This window comes from Ailuropoda melanoleuca, chromosome 9, assembly GCF_002007445.2.
Source record: "Ailuropoda melanoleuca isolate Jingjing chromosome 9, ASM200744v2, whole genome shotgun sequence".
Taxonomy (NCBI): Eukaryota; Metazoa; Chordata; class Mammalia; order Carnivora; family Ursidae; genus Ailuropoda; species Ailuropoda melanoleuca.
This window is the reverse complement of record NC_048226.1, coordinates 85,166,313-85,186,690: the sequence shown is the minus strand read 5'-3', so window position 1 is coordinate 85,186,690 and position 20,378 is coordinate 85,166,313. Positions and strand designations below refer to the sequence as shown.

General features: G+C 45.0%; 1 protein-coding gene across 1 annotated transcript in view; it reads left to right on the top strand.

Moving 5' to 3' along the window:
- Nucleotides 1-20,378, top strand: part of SNTB1 (syntrophin beta 1) — a 275,358-nt gene that overhangs the window by 250,661 nt on the left and 4,319 nt on the right. The window contains exons 8-9 of the mRNA XM_034668570.1: nt 14,140-14,336; nt 18,689-18,879. Coding sequence (XP_034524461.1) covers nt 14,140-14,336; nt 18,689-18,879 — 388 coding nt within the window. The remainder of the gene's footprint in view (nt 1-14,139; nt 14,337-18,688; nt 18,880-20,378) is intronic.

Here is a 20,378-nt window from a genome sequence, read left to right as displayed (position 1 = left end):
GGTTTCTGGTGAGAGCCCTCTTCTTGGGTTGTAGGTGGCTGCCATCTTGCTGTGTGGTTGCTTATATGACTTCTTTGTGTATGTGTGTAGGGAGGGAGAGCCCTGGAGCTGGGCCACGCCCTTATGACCTCATTTAACCTTCAGGACCACCTCACTGGCCCTCTCTCTAAATATAGACACATCCAGGGTTAGGCCCTCAACCTGTGAACCGACGGGGTGACCATGAGGCAGGATTCAGTGTGTAGCCATGACAGAAGGACAGCCTTATTTAGCATCACGACTGGCACACAGCAGGTCTGGGCAGCGGCCAGTCCCCTTCCCTTCACCTTAGCAGGGCTGGGCAGCATCTCGCAGAATGTCAGACACAGTCTTTTCTCTTGCACAAGAACTGGCAGGGCCAGAGCCAGTAGGAAACAGGGTTCTTCGAAAATCGAGTTACTTCCTCAGACAGTTCATAGTTGATTTGTTTAGGTTTGGTTTTTTTTTTTTTTTTTTTGGTAGTCCCAGGCACATCTAATTTTATATTTTTCTGGAAGATGAAAACTTGATTGTGTTTCGTAGCAGTGGCACCAGCAATGTTTGCAACATGTTCCTGGGGTCCAGCCCCATGCGGAGAAGTTTCCGAGCCGTCGCCTCTCCCCCGGACAAACATGGATGGCGTCTGTGTGCATCAGTGGCCCAATTTATAGCAGTGCACTCGGGGAGTTTTCAAACACGTAATTTTAGCTATTCTCATCCCTCAGCTTTAGTGAGTCCTTGGGAAAACATCTTTTTGCTTAGCCAAAGCTTATTTGATGTTGCTGAACATTAAAAAGAAAGAAAGAAAGAAAGAAAAAGGTACTCTTGCCCACATGGAGGAAGTGTGTTGTTTTTTGTCACCATTGTCATAATTGGCGAGTGAGATAGGCCTACGGAGAGTGAGGATTAAGGTCGCGGTATTTCTGAAATTCTAGAGGAGGTTTAACCTAGAAATTCAGCACACCCGGTCCCAGTGGTCGGCGAAAGACTGGGAAGCACAGAGCTTGCAAAGGGAGGGATGCTGCTCTGAACGTGGTTCTCCCACCCGTGGGCCCGGGAGAAGGGTTGGGTCTCTGGAGACCAGGAACTGATGAATGTGCCCTTCACGCTTTTGAGTCCACAGAGGAGCCAAAGACGCTGGCATTTCGATTAAACGTGTCGGGTCATCTCTGGTGCCTGAGGAACTGACCTGTTTCTAAGTGTTTAATGTACCTGCGGCCGCAGGCCAGCCTCGGAAATTTTAGGAATGCTTTTCACTGGGGAAGTTTGGCCAGTTGTGTGTGTCGGACACTAAATGACAGTCAGCTTGTGGTTTTCATGCTAAGCCTGGGAGGCTTCTCTTCACGGTTAGGGAATGTGAGCGTGTGCCAAGGGTAGCGGGAGTGGATCTCCAGGCCCGTGGATCCACACTCCATCCCCAAGGAGTGCGGTCTGCCTTTCACATCCGTCCATCCTGTGTGCCCCGTGGTCACACTAACCGCTGGCCTCCCGCCCTCCTTCCTCTTAATCCAGCAGCTCCTCAGAGTCGGGTGGGAGATGAGCAGGGGAGAGGGGTGGAGAGGTGAGTGGGGAGACTGGAACCCCTCAGCTAACACCAGAGAGGGTCCACGGACTTTGGAAGCAGACAAACCAGGAGTTGGATCCTGAGACCTCGCCTTGCAGTGTGATCTTGGGCAAAATACCAATTCCCTGAATCCGAGTCTCCTCATCTCTATGAAAGGCAATAGTTTCTCCTGCTTCATACAGTTACCGATAAGACCGATGGAGACACTACATGTAAATGTTCAGCATAGGACTGAGACCTAATAAGTGATTAATAAATGCTAGCAATTGTTAAGATTGGGCAAATGATTGAAATTAATGTATGAATAACTAATAAGTCATCAGACAAATTTGATCCCGCATGTAATACCGCATTTATCAGGGACTGGTAGTGTCCTAAATCAAAGTCGTTGAGATACAAGGACTGGGCTAAGGAAGAATGTGTGGCTTTGTTTGTAAGGGGAGGGAAGCGGGGAGATTGGAGCCTCTCAGCTCCCTGCGGAAAGCTGGCTCTGAATGATACTGGTAAGGACACTGCGGGCTTCTTCCTCGGAGCAAGGGTGTGCAGTGCAATTTAAGAAATGTTGACAGTCTCCTGTGTGGGGCCAGCATTGTACCAAGTGCTGACGGTAGGGGGTTTTAAAAGTGCAAAATGTGAGAGCTAAAAGCCAAGTGTTTAAAGGTTAATTGTTCAGGTTATTCACTCGTGGTTTCATTTTCCAGTAAAAGAGTGCAGGTGTGGTCATTACCTTCCGTGGAGAAGTTCTTGGAGATCTTTTTATAATACATATTCTATACTCATGCTGATATATGTTGAACTAATTAAAACATGGATGGGATAAGGGAATATGGAAGAGATAAACAGAAAACTCAAAGAATATATTTAAAAATTAAAGTTTAAGATCGCAGGACACCTGCATGGCTCCGTTAGTTAAGCATCTGCCTTCGGCTCAGGTCATGATCCCAGGGTCCTGGGATCGAGTCCCGCATCCAGCTCCTTGCTCAGCGGGGAGCCTGCTTCTCCCTCTCCCTCTGCCTTCTGCTCCCCCTGCTTATGCTCTCTCTCTCTGTCATATAAATAAATAAAATTTTTTTAAAAAAGTTCTAAGATCACTAAATGATAAAAAGACTATTAACTTAAAAGGAAAACTTTCCAATACGTTGGACTGTCATGATGTGAGATTATCCATCAGACGGTAAGCCTTGTTCATCTCTAGACATGGAAAGTGTGTGGGTGTGTGGGTAAATTAAATCCGTGGGTGACCTGAAGAGCTCATATTCTCTCTCACTGTAATTTCCTTTCTACCTGTAGTTGACAAGCTGGAGTGCGGCCACTTTTCCTGGTAAAGTGGGCTTGTTAGTGACTTTCCCCTCACTTACCTAGACAACCTGTTGACTGCTGGGCCCCATGAGGCTGGCCAGGGGGCGAAAGTATTCAAGACACCTGAACCACTTAAGGGATCCGACCAGTTGTTTTCCTTTCTTTCTTTCTTTCTTTCTTTTTCTTTTTTCCTTTTCTTTTCTTTCTTTCTTTCTTTCTTTTTTTTTTTTTTTTTGATGGCTTGCTTTGTGGCATCTGCTGGGAGATGCTAATTACAGCAATTAAGCAAAATGAGAATGCAATATTGCTTAGCAACCCAGTTACCTAATATGTAATTTTACTAATTTGGCGGAATCTGTGTGCTGCAACTGTTTTTGTTTTAATTAAGGATATTAATAATAATGTTTTTGTATGGAACATTTTATGCAACATTCTCTAACACCTATCCAGAATCAAATTAGTGCATGAGCGTCCTTGATGAGACAGGTTTTTTGTTTTTGTTTTTCTCAACACCAGGCAGGCAGAGGGGCACAGCTGAGGACTCAGAAACTGTGTGCAGCCTGGTACCTCAGTTCTTGGTAGAGACACATTTTGCCTGGCCTCCTGAGGGAATGAGGGGATTTCTTACTGCCAAGTTCACCCAAGTCTCAAACAAAGAATTTGACCCGCGAGTGGGCTCATCCCACAGCCACGCTGAGCCTGGTGGAATCCACCTTGTAAGCCACTCTGGACAGTTGAAGTAATTTAAAAACATTTCACCCTTTCTTTTTTTTTTTTTTTTTAAGATTTTATTTATTTGACAGAGATAGAAGACAGCCAGCAAGAGAGGGAACACAAGCAGGGGGAGTGGGAGAGGAAGAAGCAGGCTCATAGTGGAGGAGCCTGATGTGGGGCGATCCCATAACGCCGGGATCACGCCCTGAGCCGAAGGCAGATGCTTAACCGCTGTGCCACCCAGGCGCCCCTCACCCTTTCTTTTTATCTGAGTGAGGGACCCATTTACATACAATTCTTTAAATGTGAGTAGCCTGGATCCATGCTGGCCATGAGTGTGAAGTCATAATGACTCACTTTTTTGACAAAATGGTCACCTTCTACTCCCAGACCAAAAACAAGGTAACTCTGACCCCCTAAACAACCAAGTCACTGCTGAAAACACTAGTTGCTAAAGATAGATTTAAAGGAAGAAACAGGAAATGGACATTAGGCTGATCCCAGAGAACATTTCATCCCAGTTCCCTTTCCAGATCACTTTTTGCCAGGATTGAATTAATCTGGAAATGAACATTTCGTGGATCTAAACCCAAGTTCGTTGGTTCTAGCGTTAGCTACTGTTTCATGGGGACGGAAGACCGGGATGGGTGAGAAGTCTCAGTATCTCATAGCAGTCATCAATCACAATCTTCTTGGAAAAGAGCCCTTCTTGTATTCTGGCTATTCATTCAATCATTCATTTCACAAATATTTATTGGGTGTTTGCCATGTGCCTGGAATTGTTCTAAGTTTTACACATACAGCAGGGAACAATCAAAAAGTCCTGCCCTGGGGCGCCTGGGTGGCACAGCGGTTAAGCGTTAAGCGTCTGCCTTCGGCCCAGGGCGTGATCCCGGCGTTATGGGATCGAGCCCCACATCAGGCTCCTCCGCTATGAGCCTGCTTCTTCCTCTCCCTCTCCCCCTGCTTGTGTTCCCTCTCTCGCTGGCTGTCTCTGTCAAATAAATAAATTAAAATCTTTAAAAAAAAAAAAAAGTCCTGCCCTGATTGAACTAATGGTAACAGTTGCTCGTCCTATATATTCTGTTCCAGGTGCTTTTCCATACAGTCTTCACATAACTCATTTCATCCTTAGCAACAGCACAATGAGGTAGGCATATGACTATGCCCAGTTTGCATTTGAGGAATCCAAGGCATGGAGGGTGTAGGTAACTTGCCAAGGTCATCCAGGTGGTAGAGAGCCGAGCTGGGCTTTCTGACTCTGCTCTGTCCCCTCAAATCCAAGGCTTTATTCTCTCCTGCCCCACTCATGCTTTATGGGCCTTTCAGTGGTTCACTTGCTCATATTCCCAGATAATAGGAAATGTAGAGTCTTGCTGAAATTTTTGGCTTTGCTTCCAACCATGGGAATGTGTGTTTGAATTCTGTAACCGGGGAACAAAGCATGTTCTTGGGCTTCTCACACAGTATCAGTTAAAACTTAGAAACTGGGTGTGAATTGCAGCTTGTAAGGCTGTCCCAGGGTGCCGGTATTTTCTTCCAACTGGGTAAGAAAGTCATTTTCTCTTGGGAGACACCATTCTCTTGGTTGCTGCCACTTGGTCCCTGCCACAGATGAGAGACAGATGGTCATATTTTTAAGACTACACAAATAGCTTAAAATGTACAATAATTGAAACATAAATAATAGCTATTTCAGAGTGCCCCTTGAGACTGCAGATCAGAAGAGATCTTTGGGAAGAATCTTGGGAGGCACATCAAAAGGCTGTTCCTGGCAGAATGGGACAAACTCTGGCAGACACAGTCTCTCCTAACGCCCTACCTTTCTCAATGTGCACATGATGGCTTTAAAAAATCTTAATGTCCAGGGGCGCCTGGGTGGCGCAGTCGCTAAGCATCTGCCTTCGGCTCAGGGCATGATCCCAGCATTCTGGGATCGAGCCCCACATCAGGCTCCTCTGCTAGGAGCCTGCTTCTTCCTCTCCCACTCCCCCTGCTTGTGTTCCCTCTCTCGCTGGCTGTCTCCGTCAAAGAAATAAATAAAAATCTTTAAAAACAAAAATCTTAATGTTCAGCTGACATTCACCGACTACTTAGTGTCCAGAATCCAGCTACGGTGATGTGTTCCCATATATGGTCTGCAAATGAAGAGCCCATGAGGGGGCCTTTTCCCTGCCCCACATTTCATAGCATTTCAGAATAGGTCAGGGGTGTGTGTGTGTGTGTGTCTGTGTGTGTCTGTGTGTGTACTTTCCATTGCAAAATTGAACTCATATTTTTATTTTTTAAATTTTTAAAAAGATTTTATTTATTTGAGAGAGAGGGAGCATGAGCTGGGGGAGAGGCAGATGGAGAGGGAGAGGCAGATTTCCCTGCTGCGTAGGGAGCCCAATACGGGGCTCAATCCCAGGACCCTGGGATCATGACCTGGCTGAAGGCAGGCACTTAACTGACTGGAACCACTCATGTGCCCCTGAACACATATTTTTAAAACATTTTGGAAAACTTGTATCTTTGCCGTTGTTCAGCCAACATGTACTGAACCCTTAGCATGTGTCAGGTAGAATGCTAGACACCGCCTAAATCAGTGAGAGATGCAACAAGTCTCCTCCCCTGAAGAACACCAGGGTCTATTAAGGGAGATGAGGTGGAAATCCTAAATGCTGTGTGGGAGTCCGGAGAAGGGGTGCCTGCCTCAGGGAGATCCTGCTTGGTCTTGAGCTCCAGCAGATGGTGTGCTGCCAGTGCTCCCAGGAACACTTCCTGGCCGCCTTTGTAGGGAGCCTCAGCCTTGCTGGAAGAGCTCTTACCTCACCTCAGATCCCCAGAAGCAAATCATCTGCTTCAAATGGGGTTCTTCCTAGATGGGCCAAGGTTCGGGGATGGTTTTGATCAAACCATAGACTTTCAAGGTGAGAACTTTCTCTACAGTCCCCAAAGAGTCACTGCCCAGCCTATGCTTGAGCGCTTCCCAGACATGGGGGACATTTATGGCTGCCCCTCTCCCCTGCCATTCCTCACACAATGTCTTCTCTTTTCGAGACCCAATATCTCCAAGCGACGTTTTTTCTGAAGCAGTTTTGGGTACTTTGCTGTTTTGATCATTGTCTTCTAGCATCACGATACTTGTATGGAACTGTGTTTCAGTATCACTGGTTTCCTTTGAAATTCTCTTTCCTTTATAATTTATACACATTATTCAGAATTGGGGTCCACAGGCTTCATTATACTGCTGAACGGAAGAACGACACGGAAGGATGAAAAAGCCTTCTCCTAAAGCTTGGTGCCTAGGACCCAATGCTGTGCTTTAGGCGTAGTCTAATCAGTACAGGGCAACAAAGGACCAGCACCTGCTCTCATTCCATTAATTCATCTTAAATTCGCATTAGTGCGCTTGGTAGCTCTGAGTCAAGTCAGCCGTCAGCTAATTTCCAATGGGCTTCTACGCCGAGTCTTCCCATTCTAACTTTGTTGGTGTTGTGTGTTTGGGGCTCTAACTGCAGTGCTTAGTAATCTAGCGTCTTGATTTTGTGTTTCTTCTTGTTACCAGTTTTGGGTCATCCATTGATTTGATGTCTGTGTCCTCTACAACTTCAGACAAGTCACTGATAAAAGTGGTCAAAGCACAGGTCTGAGGCCAGAGCTCTGCCTCCATTCCTAGTCCAACTGACTCTTCATGGCTCTGGCCACTTAACAAAGGACTCATCTAACTGATAAGCTTTGTACCCAACACTTTTTCCTTTTAAGTCCAATTGAATATTAAAGGAAACTCTCTGTCAATATGTTTTTTCTGAATATTCACTTCATCTATTCCTTTTCTAGTAATCTGGTTTCTGGATAAAACAGTTGATGTAAGGAAGCCACAGAGGCCCTCGTGAACTCCTATTTCCTATTTTCTATTTCCTATTTCTTTAAAAAAAAAAAAAGACTATTTAAAAAAAATCCATTACTGAATTTGGCCTGGGAACAAGGTCAAAGAATCTACTTTATTCTGTGTTTTGAAAATCAGGATATAATTTTCACTTTTCCAGTCTTGGAATCTCTGATTTGTTCTCCCTGATTTCCCAAGGATTCCCCCCCGCCCCTGCAGTTTCATTTCTGTAGCATCTAGTCTCTGCCATTACGTTGGTGTGTAATCTTCCCAGCAACGACTTGAGTTCACTGGAAGCATCAGGCTGCTCTCTTCCAAATGCCACTCCCTTCTCGGCTTCCACTGCACTTTACTCAGGCTCACATCTCAGAAACATTCTTTTCATAAAAGCAGCAAGCAAAGCAAGAAATTTCAAGTCATATCTTCTCTCAGCCATCCATCAATATCACTATTAGCCTGGAGATGCCCACTGCCTCTTCCTTATCTTCGCACACCATAGACATCTAAACATAGTGACTCATGTCATCTTTGCCATTGTTAGGAAACCTTCCCTCGTGTGGACCCTTAATCGCCCACCTACGTGACTGTTTCTTTTGAATAGTGGTTTGACTCCCAGTGAAAACGTCCTGTCCTTTGCAGTGGACTTGGCCCTTGTGGGTTCTGGTGTTACTTAATTTGAAACCCAGGTACTGGCTTCTTAAGATCTTAAGGAACTTAGGCAATATTGCTTCAGTTTATGTTGATCGGAGGTGCCTGTGAGCCCCGAGTGGAGATGCTAAGGAACAGTTGGACAACACAGTATCCAGTATCATACAACCAATAGTATTTTATTGATTGGCGTTCAAAATATGCCAATACAAATTCATCTCAAGAGAAGATTGCACAGAACATTTATAAATGTAATCATGCCACTGTTTTTCTCTATCTCTACCTTATAGCTGCCACTCCTATTCCCATGGCAGCCCACGTAACTAAAAAGAGGTAAGAGATGGGGTCTTGGTCTTACCTCGTCAAGTGGCCTTGTCTCATTTTTGCAATGCCATGATTTATAAAATATCTCTGTTCGGACTTCTCAAGATGGCGTAGTGGTGCATGTCCACATCTCTATGTATTGTCTCCAGCTTACTACTGTTGACAATCAAAAGCGTTTAGTTGGGGATGATATAAAGAACAAGGAAATCTATTATTTCCAACATCTTGATAGGAATGAAATGACAAATATGTTGACAAATGTAGGTTTCCTCTTTGTCCTTGTGCCAGAACCCACTGCTCTCCATTGCTGTGATGGGACAGCTTTTACTCCACGTTCAGGTTCACCCTCTGGAGAAAGACCTCCATGATAATCAGGTTGCCCCAGTGAAGAGGAGTAATTCTCCACCGATCCACCTGACCCTGGTTCATCTCTTCCATTTGTCATCAGCCAGAGGCTGGTTCTGACTTTCTTCCATATTTTAGGAGTGAGCCTCCCAAGAACGGGGGCAGAACCCGGAGTAAAGAGTCTCTGGGAATCAGAGGGAAGAGGGCATTTCTCCTCTTGAACTTGGGCCACATCTGTTCTCCTCACACCATGCCTAGCCTTGGGTTTGCATAGAGTAGGGGCTCTTACTGGTTGGCTAGGGCTGCCGTAACAAAATACTACAAAGCAGGTGGCATACGCAACAGAAATTTATTTTCTCACAATTCTGGAGACTAGAAGTCCCAAGATCAAGGTGCCATCAGGGTTGGTTTCTGGTGAGGGTTTCCTTTCTGGCTTATAGACTGCTGCCTCTTTGCTCTGTCCTCGCCTGGCTTTTGCACTGTGTGCATGTGGAGGGAGAGAGATCTCTGGCAGGTCTTTCTTTTCTCATAAGGCACCTTCCTATTGGTTGAGACCCCACCCTTATGCCTTCACTTAACCTTTATTAGCTCATTATAGGCCCTGTTTCCAAATACAGTCAACACTGGGGGTCAGGGCTTCAACCTGTGAGTTTTAGGGGGACACAGTCAGTCCCTAACATTCCATAAATGTTTGTAGGATGTAACAGTTGGCGAATGGCAAAATCTTTATTGATTGATTGATTGATTGAATGAATGAATGACTTAGTGACTTTTTTGGTGGTCACAGGGCAAGAAGCTCCTCTAAGGCCGCTCAGAGCACCCCTGAATCCAAAAGCATTCTGTAACTTCAACTGGCAGGTCTCAGCGTCTCTTCTGTCTCCTTTGCTGGAGGCCAGTTGGTTCATGTAAGGGATTAATGAGGCCACGGGTGTAGGTTTCATCCCACACGGCTCAGTTAGCTTCACGGTGAGAAAGGCTGTTCCACTGCAGGTGTTGAGTCTGAAGAGCTGGATGAGGACAATTTGGAATAACCCAGACATAAGCACATGCAAGGGGACACAGAGGAGCTCATCCGGTATTCCAAGCCTGACTTGACACTAATGCCTGAAACAAATGACAGACAAAACATGTATGACACTCTGAGTCCGAATGTATGTATTTTTCAGTGGAATGGAAATTTTTAGTGGAATGGAAAATTTTAAGATAAAAAAAAATTAGAAGAAATGAAATCACCCATAAAATTACTCGACATTTTAATGGATTTGTTTCCAAGTTTTTCCTCTTACATAGTTGCATACCTAGAGATTTTCAATACATCTATGTACATTTCCCCACATTTGCCATGTGTGTTTATAAAATAATTTTCAAGGTCTGTGTAATATTCCACCCAGAGGGGTGTACCCATATGCATCGTGTGGATATTGGGTGTAGTTCACTTGATTTTTTTTTTTTAAAGATTTGTTTATTTATTTGAGGGGAAGTAGGGAGGGGCAGAGGGAGAAGGAGAGAGAAACCCAAGCAGACTCCATGCCAAGTGCAAAGCTGAACGGGGGGCCCGATCCCAGGACCCTGAGATCAGGACCTGAGCTGAAACCAAGAGTCTGATGCTTAACCAACTGCACCACCCAGGTGCCCCTGTAGGTCCCTCAATTTTAATCTGGAAAAGTATCTTTTTGTTACCACTGTGCACATTAGGTAACGGAAAGGACAATTTGCTTCATCTGATTGTTTACATACAGCTCTGCACGTTTCGTTAACCAATACCGGTGTATTCAAACGAACGGATTATTCAGCATGTCTGCTATTCAGATAGCAAATCAACTTGTTCTTTAATATAGATATTCGATAATTCGTGCTTGATTAGTGGAAAAATCAATTTCTCCTCTTCCCTTTTCTTTTCAACGAATGAAATTTGGTGATGAGACGAATAACAGTGTACAGCAGTAGTCCTCCTTCCAAAGGCTCTTTTCTCATCGTTACTTCCTGGAACACCCCAAGTTTCCCCATCAAGGACTCCCTGTGCCCTGTATCCATCAGTTAGATACAGGCCTTTCTCATATCTTGTTACACTTGGTTAATAATTTCATTCACTAGACCCAGATCTGCCAACTGCAAATTTTCCAACAAATTGCATTTTCCAGTTATTATTGGCTTCAATTTTATAGTCTCTCTGGAGAAAAATTAATATTGGTAGGAAATTCACAAACAAGTGACATTCTCCACGAGGACAGTATGTCTTTTTCTCCCTCTGCTTGTGCCTCCGTGTTACATTTCCACTGGCCCTGGATTGTGACAGAGTTGATGTCCCCTCGGTGGAAATTTAGGGATGGAAAGTGAGAACATGTCAGGCTAGGGAAGGCATAAGGGAACTAATGCTTACAGAATGCTTCTTATGATCACTAAACACTGGATGAAGTGCTTTATGTATCTTATTATACCGAATGCCAAGCATGGGAGGCAGGAATTGCATTTTTAAAATAAGGAATCCGAGGGTAGAGCCACTAGGGGTGTGGAAGGGGTATGGGAATAATACTTAGTACAAACTGTACGCTAGGTCTGGGCTGAACGTGGACAGTTCACAATATCGTTATTTCATCGCTATCATAGATTATTTCAATTGACCTTCAAAACACTACCTTATAAGGTAAGGCTTCCTAGAACGCTTAACAAACGGCGAATGGGGGTCTCGTGCGGGCTTTTTTGTCCCCCAAACCTGTATCTCTTTTCAGTTTACCCTGAAGCTGGGCAGGCGCTCCCAACCAACACAGATTTTGTTTTGTTTTATTTATTTAAGTGATCTCAACACCCCACGTGGGGCTGGAGCTCGATCTCCCCACCCTGAGATCAAGAGTGGCTTGCTCTTCCGACTGAGCCAGCCAGGGCCCCCAACCGCTACAGATTTTAAGGTTTTTGAAAAAGGAAGAACTAGATATATTTCCTGAAGCAACTGAAACGTGAACACCTTCGAGTATAAAAACACTTTTGAGCAACTAAGAAAACAGTACAAACTCTTGTTTTTTTATATGTACCTTTTCTTAATGATTTTTTTTTTTTTTGCCAGACCCTCAATCCCTTTAAAACCTATGGTAGGCTTTTGAGAATGCTTTATTTTTCCTCTAACCTCACCTAGATTTTGAAATTCATGTCAGCACACTGTCCCAGATTCTTCTCTCAATGAGATTCATGGAGCTTCTCTTTTATTATTATTTTTTATTGAGGTATAATTGGTAAAATTTAAAACGCACGATATAATCATTTCATATACATATGTATCGTGAAATGATTACCACAATCAAGTTAATTAAAGCACCTATCACCTCACCTAGTTACTTTGTGGGCGTGTGGAGGGGGGTGTTTAAGATCGACTCTCTTAGCAAACTTCGAGTACACAACACAGTATTACTAAGTATAGTCACCCTGCTGTACATTAAATCCGCAGGACTTACTGATCTTATAGCTAAAAGTTTGTACCCTTTGACCAACATCTCCCCATTTCTCCCACCTACTAGCCCCTGGCAGCCATCATTCTGCTCTGTTTCTATGAGTTTGACTTTTTTCAGATTCTACATATGAATGATACCATCCACTACTGTCTTTCTCTGTCTGGCTTATCTTGCTTAGCCATAATGCCTTCCAGGCCCCTTCATGCTGTTGCAAATGGCAGGACTTCCTTCCTTTTTAAGGCTGAATAATATTCCAGTGTGTGTGTGTGTGTGTGTGTGTGTGTGTGTGCGCGCCATTTTCTTTATCCATTTATCCATCAATGGACATGTAGGTTGTTTCTGTATCTTGGCTTTTGTGAATAGTGCTGCAACGAACATGGAGTTGTAGATATGTCTTTGAGAAACTGATTTTGCTTCCTTCAGACATATTCCCAGATGTGGAATTGGTAGATCTGATAGTTCTAATTTTAATTTTTTTTTTGCAGAACCTCCATACTGTTTTCCAGAATGGCTGCGCCAATTTGCATTCGCACCCACAGTGTGCTGGAGGTTCCCTTTTCTCCACACTCTTGCCAACATTCATTATCTCTTGGAAACTTCTCTATCTTCAATGAATTTTAGAACCAAAAAGCTTTTCAACAAACCTTTTTCTTCCAGCCGGCATTGCAAAACACCCCTCCCCCCAATACCAGCTTTGTGGGTAAAAGAGAGCTCCTCAGAGTTATGCAATAAGCCCGTTGCTAAAATTCAACAGTGGGTGATGTTTTATTTCACCAATAATTTTGCTCTACAATATTTAAGCTTAAGAGAGAAAATAAGCTTTTGGATTTCCTTTTGTGCAATTTTTAATCTGGAGGGAATAAGGCCTTTGCCTAAGAAAGTACCTCTCCCGTGAGCCAACTGAAAAGACACCTGGAATTTCTCTAGCAAATGGTAGAGTTTCTTTCTGTATTAAAGATAAGGCTGGAAGTGCCAATATCCTGGGCAGAAGTAACATTTACTAAATTATACTCGCCCTATCCTACAAATTATTGATAGGAGCATTTCTTCCCAAAGGAGGTTGAGATATCAAGGAGCAGGAGGGAACAGGAGAGATTGGGAGGCTTCAAGGGGACACGTGAGAAGTAGGAGCCAGCGCCTGCTGGAAGGTAGCACTCGGAATCTGAGAGTCTTCATTTTTTCCGTCTGGCCTTTTGGGAAATATCTACTATGGGAGTCACGTTTTCTGCTGAGCGTGTGTTGTAAAGTCAGTGTGAAAATCGTGTGGTAAAAATCACTGTCTAAAATCCCTGCAATCTCTCATAAAATGCAGTTCTCTTCCAGTTCCCAGGAAGCCCCACATTGCTGGTTCTTCCAGAGCCTTAACACGAGTGCACGGATTGCTGCTTCTTCAGCTGAGTCCCTGGTGCTTTGCTTGCCCTTGGAGGCTGTGTGCTTGACGGATGCGGACCCAGGAGGACAAACGACAAGAAACAGTGGGGAATGGAACCGCACACAGAAACGGGTGTGATGCTCGCCCTGGGACATGCACGTGCCCAGGAGCGGGATGGAGAGGAAGGGATTGACACACTATGTGAATCATTCTCTTCTGCGTTGTCTTAATTCTCATTTTGGCCGAGTGAGCATAGTTGAATTTGTCTCATTAAAGGCATGGCCTGCAACGCTGCCCGTGTCACCAAACACAGTACCTAGGTACCTTCAAGTCTCACTCTAGCCCCAGCAACAAACTGGCTGAGCAGAAGGCAGAAAAACCACGGCGAACGCTGGCGCTGGAGTGGACCCTTTGGTTCTAGGGCGGAAAGCCGAGAGCAGATCACTGGTTTGGGAGCTTTTTGCCAGGTGACAAGTCCACGAAATAGACTGGTTTCCAGTTTGATGATTTTCTGTCTCTCTCTGTCTCTCTCTCTTAACAGGCTGGTCCATTCAGGTCCGGGCAAAGGATCGCCCCGGGCTGGTGTGGATCTGTCCTTCGCGACGCGAACGGGCACCAGGCAGGGGATTGAAACCCACCTGTTCAGGGCCGAGACCAGCAGGGACCTCTCCCACTGGACCAGGAGCATCGTGCAGGGCTGCCACAACTCTGCAGAACTGGTCACCGAAGTCACCACAGGTGAGCACGTTGGCTCTCAGGGCACCCACGCGCCCTCTACTCCACCCCCGTCTCAACTTCGTTTCCAGTATTGGCCTTCTGGGCTCTTTGGAATTCCAGAAGTGAACTTCAATTCTTCCAAATTAGGCCACTGTATGCCCTACTCAAATGTAAGCCTTTTCCCATCTGCATTCAAGAAAAGTTGGTAATGGGGAGAGTCAGATGTCATTTTCCTACCTGTGACCCGTGGGTGGCTTCCTGCAGGCACGAGCTTCCAGGGACCAACTAGCAGGGTTCTTGTTACAAACAGCGGAGACTGACTCAGTAATTTATCACAGAATAAAATTCTTGGAAATAATGTTGGTAGCTCACGGAGTGATCAGAAAACTGGGGCACCAGTTTGTGAAAAAGAGCAGGAAACAGAGGCATGAGGGGGTGGGGGGGGTGGGTGTTCAATAGCAAAGGGCAGAGCCTTGGGAAGATGGGAGGAGCCACCAGTGACCCTGGTCTGAATGTTGGAGCCAAGACAGAATGGAGGGAGCACACGGTGAGCACAGCCACGTTCATGCAGAGCTCTAAGAAAGGACTAGTGAGTGGGGGAGTGCAATTTACATGGATTAGTTACATGGGTGACGTGTGTGTAGAAGGAAGAACCCTTCTGCACTGTCCTATTTATTGAGTCTACTCACAATGTGCCAGGCATTTCATATACTGTCTCTCAGTGTTTTCCACACTGGGAGAAACAACCCTGTTATGGGTCCAGAAGTCAATGAGTCGAGGCAAGACCAACATTTAAAAAATTAAATTAAATGGAATACACACAACGGCCACTTGTAACGAGGGCACGTATGACAGAGTAGCTGGTCTCCTCAACAACAGTGTTCCAGTAAATCCACCTCTGAGTCCCACTGGGTTGCTTCTTAGAATACTCTCTGTTCACCCTCTTCTATCATGTTTTCTTGCCTGTTCTTTCATTTCTGTCTGTCTCTGAGGAACCAGCACTAGGTAAGAGCCACAGTGTGGGATTTAAGTCAGAAAGGTCTAGATTCAAATTCCAGCCCTATTTCTTTCTTAATCTCTTTCTTACTCTTACTTGCATCTCTAGTTTTCTTCATCTGTAAAAAGAAGGAAATAATAGTACCCACCTCATAGAGTTGTTGTCAAGAATGAAGAGACATAATCCAGGTAAAGCTCACAGCACGGTGCTTGGCCATGAGTAAAGCTCACTAAGTGTTATTATTCGTTGTTACTCTTGTCATTATGTCCCCAGACCTGCGCTGTCCAGGATGCTAGCTTCTGGTCATGTGTGGCTATTTAAATGTAATGTAATTAAATGAATTCCTCACACGAGCCACATTTCCAGGGCTCAGTCACCACCTGTGCCTACCTAATGGCTACCATGTTGGTTGGTACAAATCTAGAACACTTCCATCATGGCGCAGAGACCTATTGTACCTCCCTGCTCTAGAGGAAGAGATTTCCCACAAGACATCTCAGGTACAGTGTTGCCAAACTTTAGCCACGATGAAAACAACAATAGAAATGCAGTTCTTTTTGTTTTACTCCTAAAAGCCTCAGATTGCTGACCTCCACCCCCAGATATTGTGGTTCAGCCATTTGGGGTTGGGGCCCAAGAATATGTACCTGATAACATCCCGGCTGGTGCGGATGCTGCTGGGCCGTGGAGCCTTCTGGGAGCAGCACCACGCAACCTCCCCCAGAAGCAACTCCCTCTCAGGAGTAGTCGAAAAGATGGGACGGAGGTCAGCGTGTGGTAGGGCTTCTCCACATTTCCTCTACTCGTGCAAACATGAAAAGCCAGATGTTTTGTAGAATGCGCAGCAACTCCAGGAAAATCCGTGTCTTTTTGTAATTATCCTGAAACTGATTGGTGCCCCCACTCTTTCCCGTCATTGCTGGAAACCTTTTGAGAGTGTCACCGAAGCTCTTATTTTTATGCTGAATCTGTATGGCAAGAAAAACTGGAGTTTTAGACCTGAGAGTTGGAAAACCAGAAAACTAGACTTTGTGAACTGATAGGTGTAAATGCCAGAGAAGTGCATGCTCCTTGCAACAAATTCAGGAGTGTTCTAGAAGAGAATGGAGAAGGCCAAGGGGATTTGGTTTAGCTTACATTCCACAGATTTTGTAAAATCTTTCTTTCTCAATAAGCTGAACTCTGCTTGGACAGGAAAACCATGAGGCCATTGGTAGACCAGCCAAAGGAAATAACAAAGCACTGTGCGCACTGAGCTAGCCGGGTGGTGGGAGAGAAGAAATTCTGTAATGACCACAGGTGCAACCCAGTTACAGATTGAAAGATGCCTTCAGGGAGTTGGGGAACGGGGCTTACGTTTTAATCAGAGCTTCAATTAACTTGCTAATGTGTTCGATTTGTTCTGTGTGGATTGAGAACATCTTCAGATAATCAGTTCCATTATATAAAGGCCAGGAACACCAGCTGAGGTCAACTAGAATTCAGAGTAACCACAATCAGTTGATTCTGAATATCTGAGGGCATAGCTTTAAAGTTCAAATATAGAGGAAGAAAAAAGAAAAACATGTTTAGAGCTCATTTGCCCACTTATTCTACAGGTAACGGAAGTAAAGAGTGTCAAAAACGAGGATTCAAGGTGGGAAGCCATACCTACACCCATGCCACTGTCTTTGGCCAGCCTAGGACTGCGGGGATGCAGGGGTCTCCGGACCTTCTGAGAAGATGAGATTTAAGGAGGGGCTGAGCTCAGAAGGACTCAGAAATCTATTAGAAAGTGTAGTGCATCTTTGGGAAATATCAACCCTTAGTTACAAATTGAAAGATTTCTGTGGGAAGTCAGAGGAAGGGGTACATTTTTAACCAGAGTTTCAATCTGCTCACCTCATTCTGTGAGCAGGTAGGGTCCCCTATTTCTTCCCCCCAAACCCTGAAGGGCCCCCACCCTCCTACAGTTATTACTCTGACACTTTGCTAAAGTCCCTCTTCACATCCCTCTATATCCTGACTGCCAGAGTATGAGAAAGATACATGGCATGGAGTGGAAAGAACTGGAATTTTGAATTCTAAGGCACCTCAATTGTGACATATTTCACCTGCCTGAACTTTGTGGGGTTTTTTGTTTTGTTTTGTTTTGTTTTTTTGTTTTTTCACCTGTAATATTAAGCTACGGTCCTGCTTTAGAAGTCTGCAGTAAGGTGAAGTTCAGTTTGGTTTATAAAGCCGAGCTGAGCTAAGGATGCGACAGAGCAGTCCTAACGCCGTCTTTCTCCTCCCAAGCCCCATCCCCAGCCAGGAAAATGTCCTGGCTTCCCGAAAGAGCTTTCAGATGTATATGAAGGTCTGAGCCAATTTACTTGCCGGGGTCTGTTAAATGTGGTGTTCTGTGAGGCAAAAAATCCAATCTGATACTTAATAACCTTTTTCAGAACTCTTTGATCAAAGGTTTAAACCTTCACAAGTCCTCCTAAATAGGAACTAGGATTCTGGGGCAGTTCCCCGTCCAGCTCATAAGCTTCCAGAACTATCTTTTCCTAAACGCAGTGAGGACCACACATAAAAGCCGGTGCCTGTTCTGATCAAGAGGTTTTAGTTTTGTTCCTTTAGATCAGAGAGTCCCTTGTGACCAGCCCCAGAGAGGTCTCTGAGTGTCACACGGGGCAGAGACAGGAAGCAGCCTTCTCCATGGAAGGAGCCACGTCTGATATCTCTCTGCAGCCCAGCTTCCCCAGGACCCACGATCATCAGATCTCCAGGGAAAGTTTTAAAACACTCATTTCTATTTATAAAATGAGCTTCGTTTGACTTTTTAAAAGTTAAAAATGGGATTATTTTTAAGCTACCCACTCCCGACTTCTTAGGTGTGTTAACATTTGTTAACACTGGTAATGGAACGGAGGAAGGCTCACTTCTTTCACCAGGTGGTGGGCATGGCAATGGGTGCGCACACGTGTGTGTGTGTGTGTGTGTGTGTGTGTGTGTGTGTGTGATGATGATGATGACGGCTCAGAGCTAGCTTACCCTCAATCAAATGTCAGGTTTTTTTTTCCCCCGACCCCCGAGACAAGGCCAGTGGAAGGCAAGTCCACCTGTCTACCTATGTGCTGTCAGAGGGTTGGATAAAGGCTAGAGCCCAGATAAAATTCAGTAAATCCCAGCAAAAAGAATTCTTTCAGCTTATTTCCCTTGGTTTCATGGGACAAGTTAAATTACAGTATCAAAATCAGTCCAAGGAGAATATTTTTGTGAGCAATGACTAATTTTCAACTCAAGAAGAAATGTGTGGCTGGCCCTGGGACTGAAGAGCCTTGCAAGGTAAGTGCCTGGGAGAATGGACGGACCTCGCTTCATACCGTGCTCTCTCCTCTCTCCCCTTCAGCTTGCACCTACAAAAACCAGGAGTGCCGCCTGACTGTACATTACGAGAATGGATTTTCTATTACCACTGAACCACAGGAGGGTGCCTTTCCCAAGACAATCATACAGTCTCCCTATGAAAAGCTGAAAATGTCTTCAGATGATGGAATCAGGATGCTGTATTTAGATTTTGGAGGCAAAGATGGAGAGTTTGTGAGTGTATTTCTGTACACGGCATGATTTCATATATTTTTCATTGGGCAACACATCTTTGAGGGCTCGCAAACATAACACGGCCTTAGTGTTTATTTAGCCATGGACTATTTACAAAGTACTTGCAGGTTCATGTCTTATTTGATCCTTGAAAAACTATGATTAGATCCAATTATTCCGAAGTTCCTTACTTTGGTCTCATTTTCCACTAGCATACCAACTAAATATTTGAATCAAGTAATCTTTTAGAAAGTCAGCATTAAATTCTTATCACATAGGGTCCCACCAGCTTCAAAATGCACCATTCATTTTTTTAAAAAGATCTATTTATTTTATGTGAGAGACAGAGAGCACACGGAAGGAGTGAGAAGCAGTCTCCCCGCTGATCAGGGAACCCAACGTGGGGCTCGATCCAGGACCCTGGGATCATGACCTGAGCCGAAGGCAAACGCTTAACCGACTGAGCCACCCAGGCACCCCTGCATCTCATCCAACCTCGGCATTGTGATGGTGTCGGGGGTGCAAGGATGTAAGCCGAGGAGGGAGAGCCAGGTGGGAGGTCTCCGAGGAGCATAGCTCGTGGGGAACATAGAGATGGAAGGTTGGGACCAGGGGCAGACTAGAAGGGGCAGCAGGAAACAAAGAGAAACTTGGTTACCAATACCCACGTGGAGAGAAGGCCAGACAAAAGCCCAGAAGTTTCAGGTTAATGGCAAATAATGTCTAACCAAATTAGCAAATTTGTCAAAGTAACTTTTATATTTCTATCAATAATATGCAAATAGCCAGTGTGTTTAAATTAATGATTTCCTGCTATCATTACTGCCTATTACAATAGAAAAGCGTATTTCTTTAGTTCCATGGAAGGGTGAGAGTTGCCTGTTCTTTCCAGCAAGTGTAGCTACTGACCCTCTCAGAAAGACACAGCATCTCACGTAAGCGTCAAATGCAGGACTTTCAAGAGGACCTTGATTCTGTCATAACTAGGCTCTGTTTAGGTCCTTCCTAGCCACTAGGTTAGTCAACAAATACTCCTTGACGTCCGCTTGATAACGGGGATAGGGATTATAGAAAATGCAGAAGTAAACCTCAAATTTAAAGCTCCAGCGACTTCAGTTAAACTTCTGGCCTTCCACAATCCCTTCCTCTGCCTCCAGCCCCATCAGTGACTTCTCCTGTGGGACTGGGCTGGTACTTCTCTGGAAACCACTGGGGGGACCCAGCGGAGGCTGACTAAAGGGGAGGGCCCAGACCACCCTTGAGAGCCTAGGTCCTTCATTTCAAAGTCACAGCGCCGCTGTTGTGGTCGGTGGGAGCTGGCGTCCAGCGCTGCGCTTCTCCCCCCGGGGCCACGGGCGGTCGGGAGGAGGGCGACAGCCTGTGCTTGACCCCCGATTGGAACATTGGAACTCACATTCTGAGAACCGTTTCCAGCCAGTCATTTTCCCAGCCTTTAAAGTGGGTCCGCAGGATTTTACGGGATTTTGTCGTCATTGTTC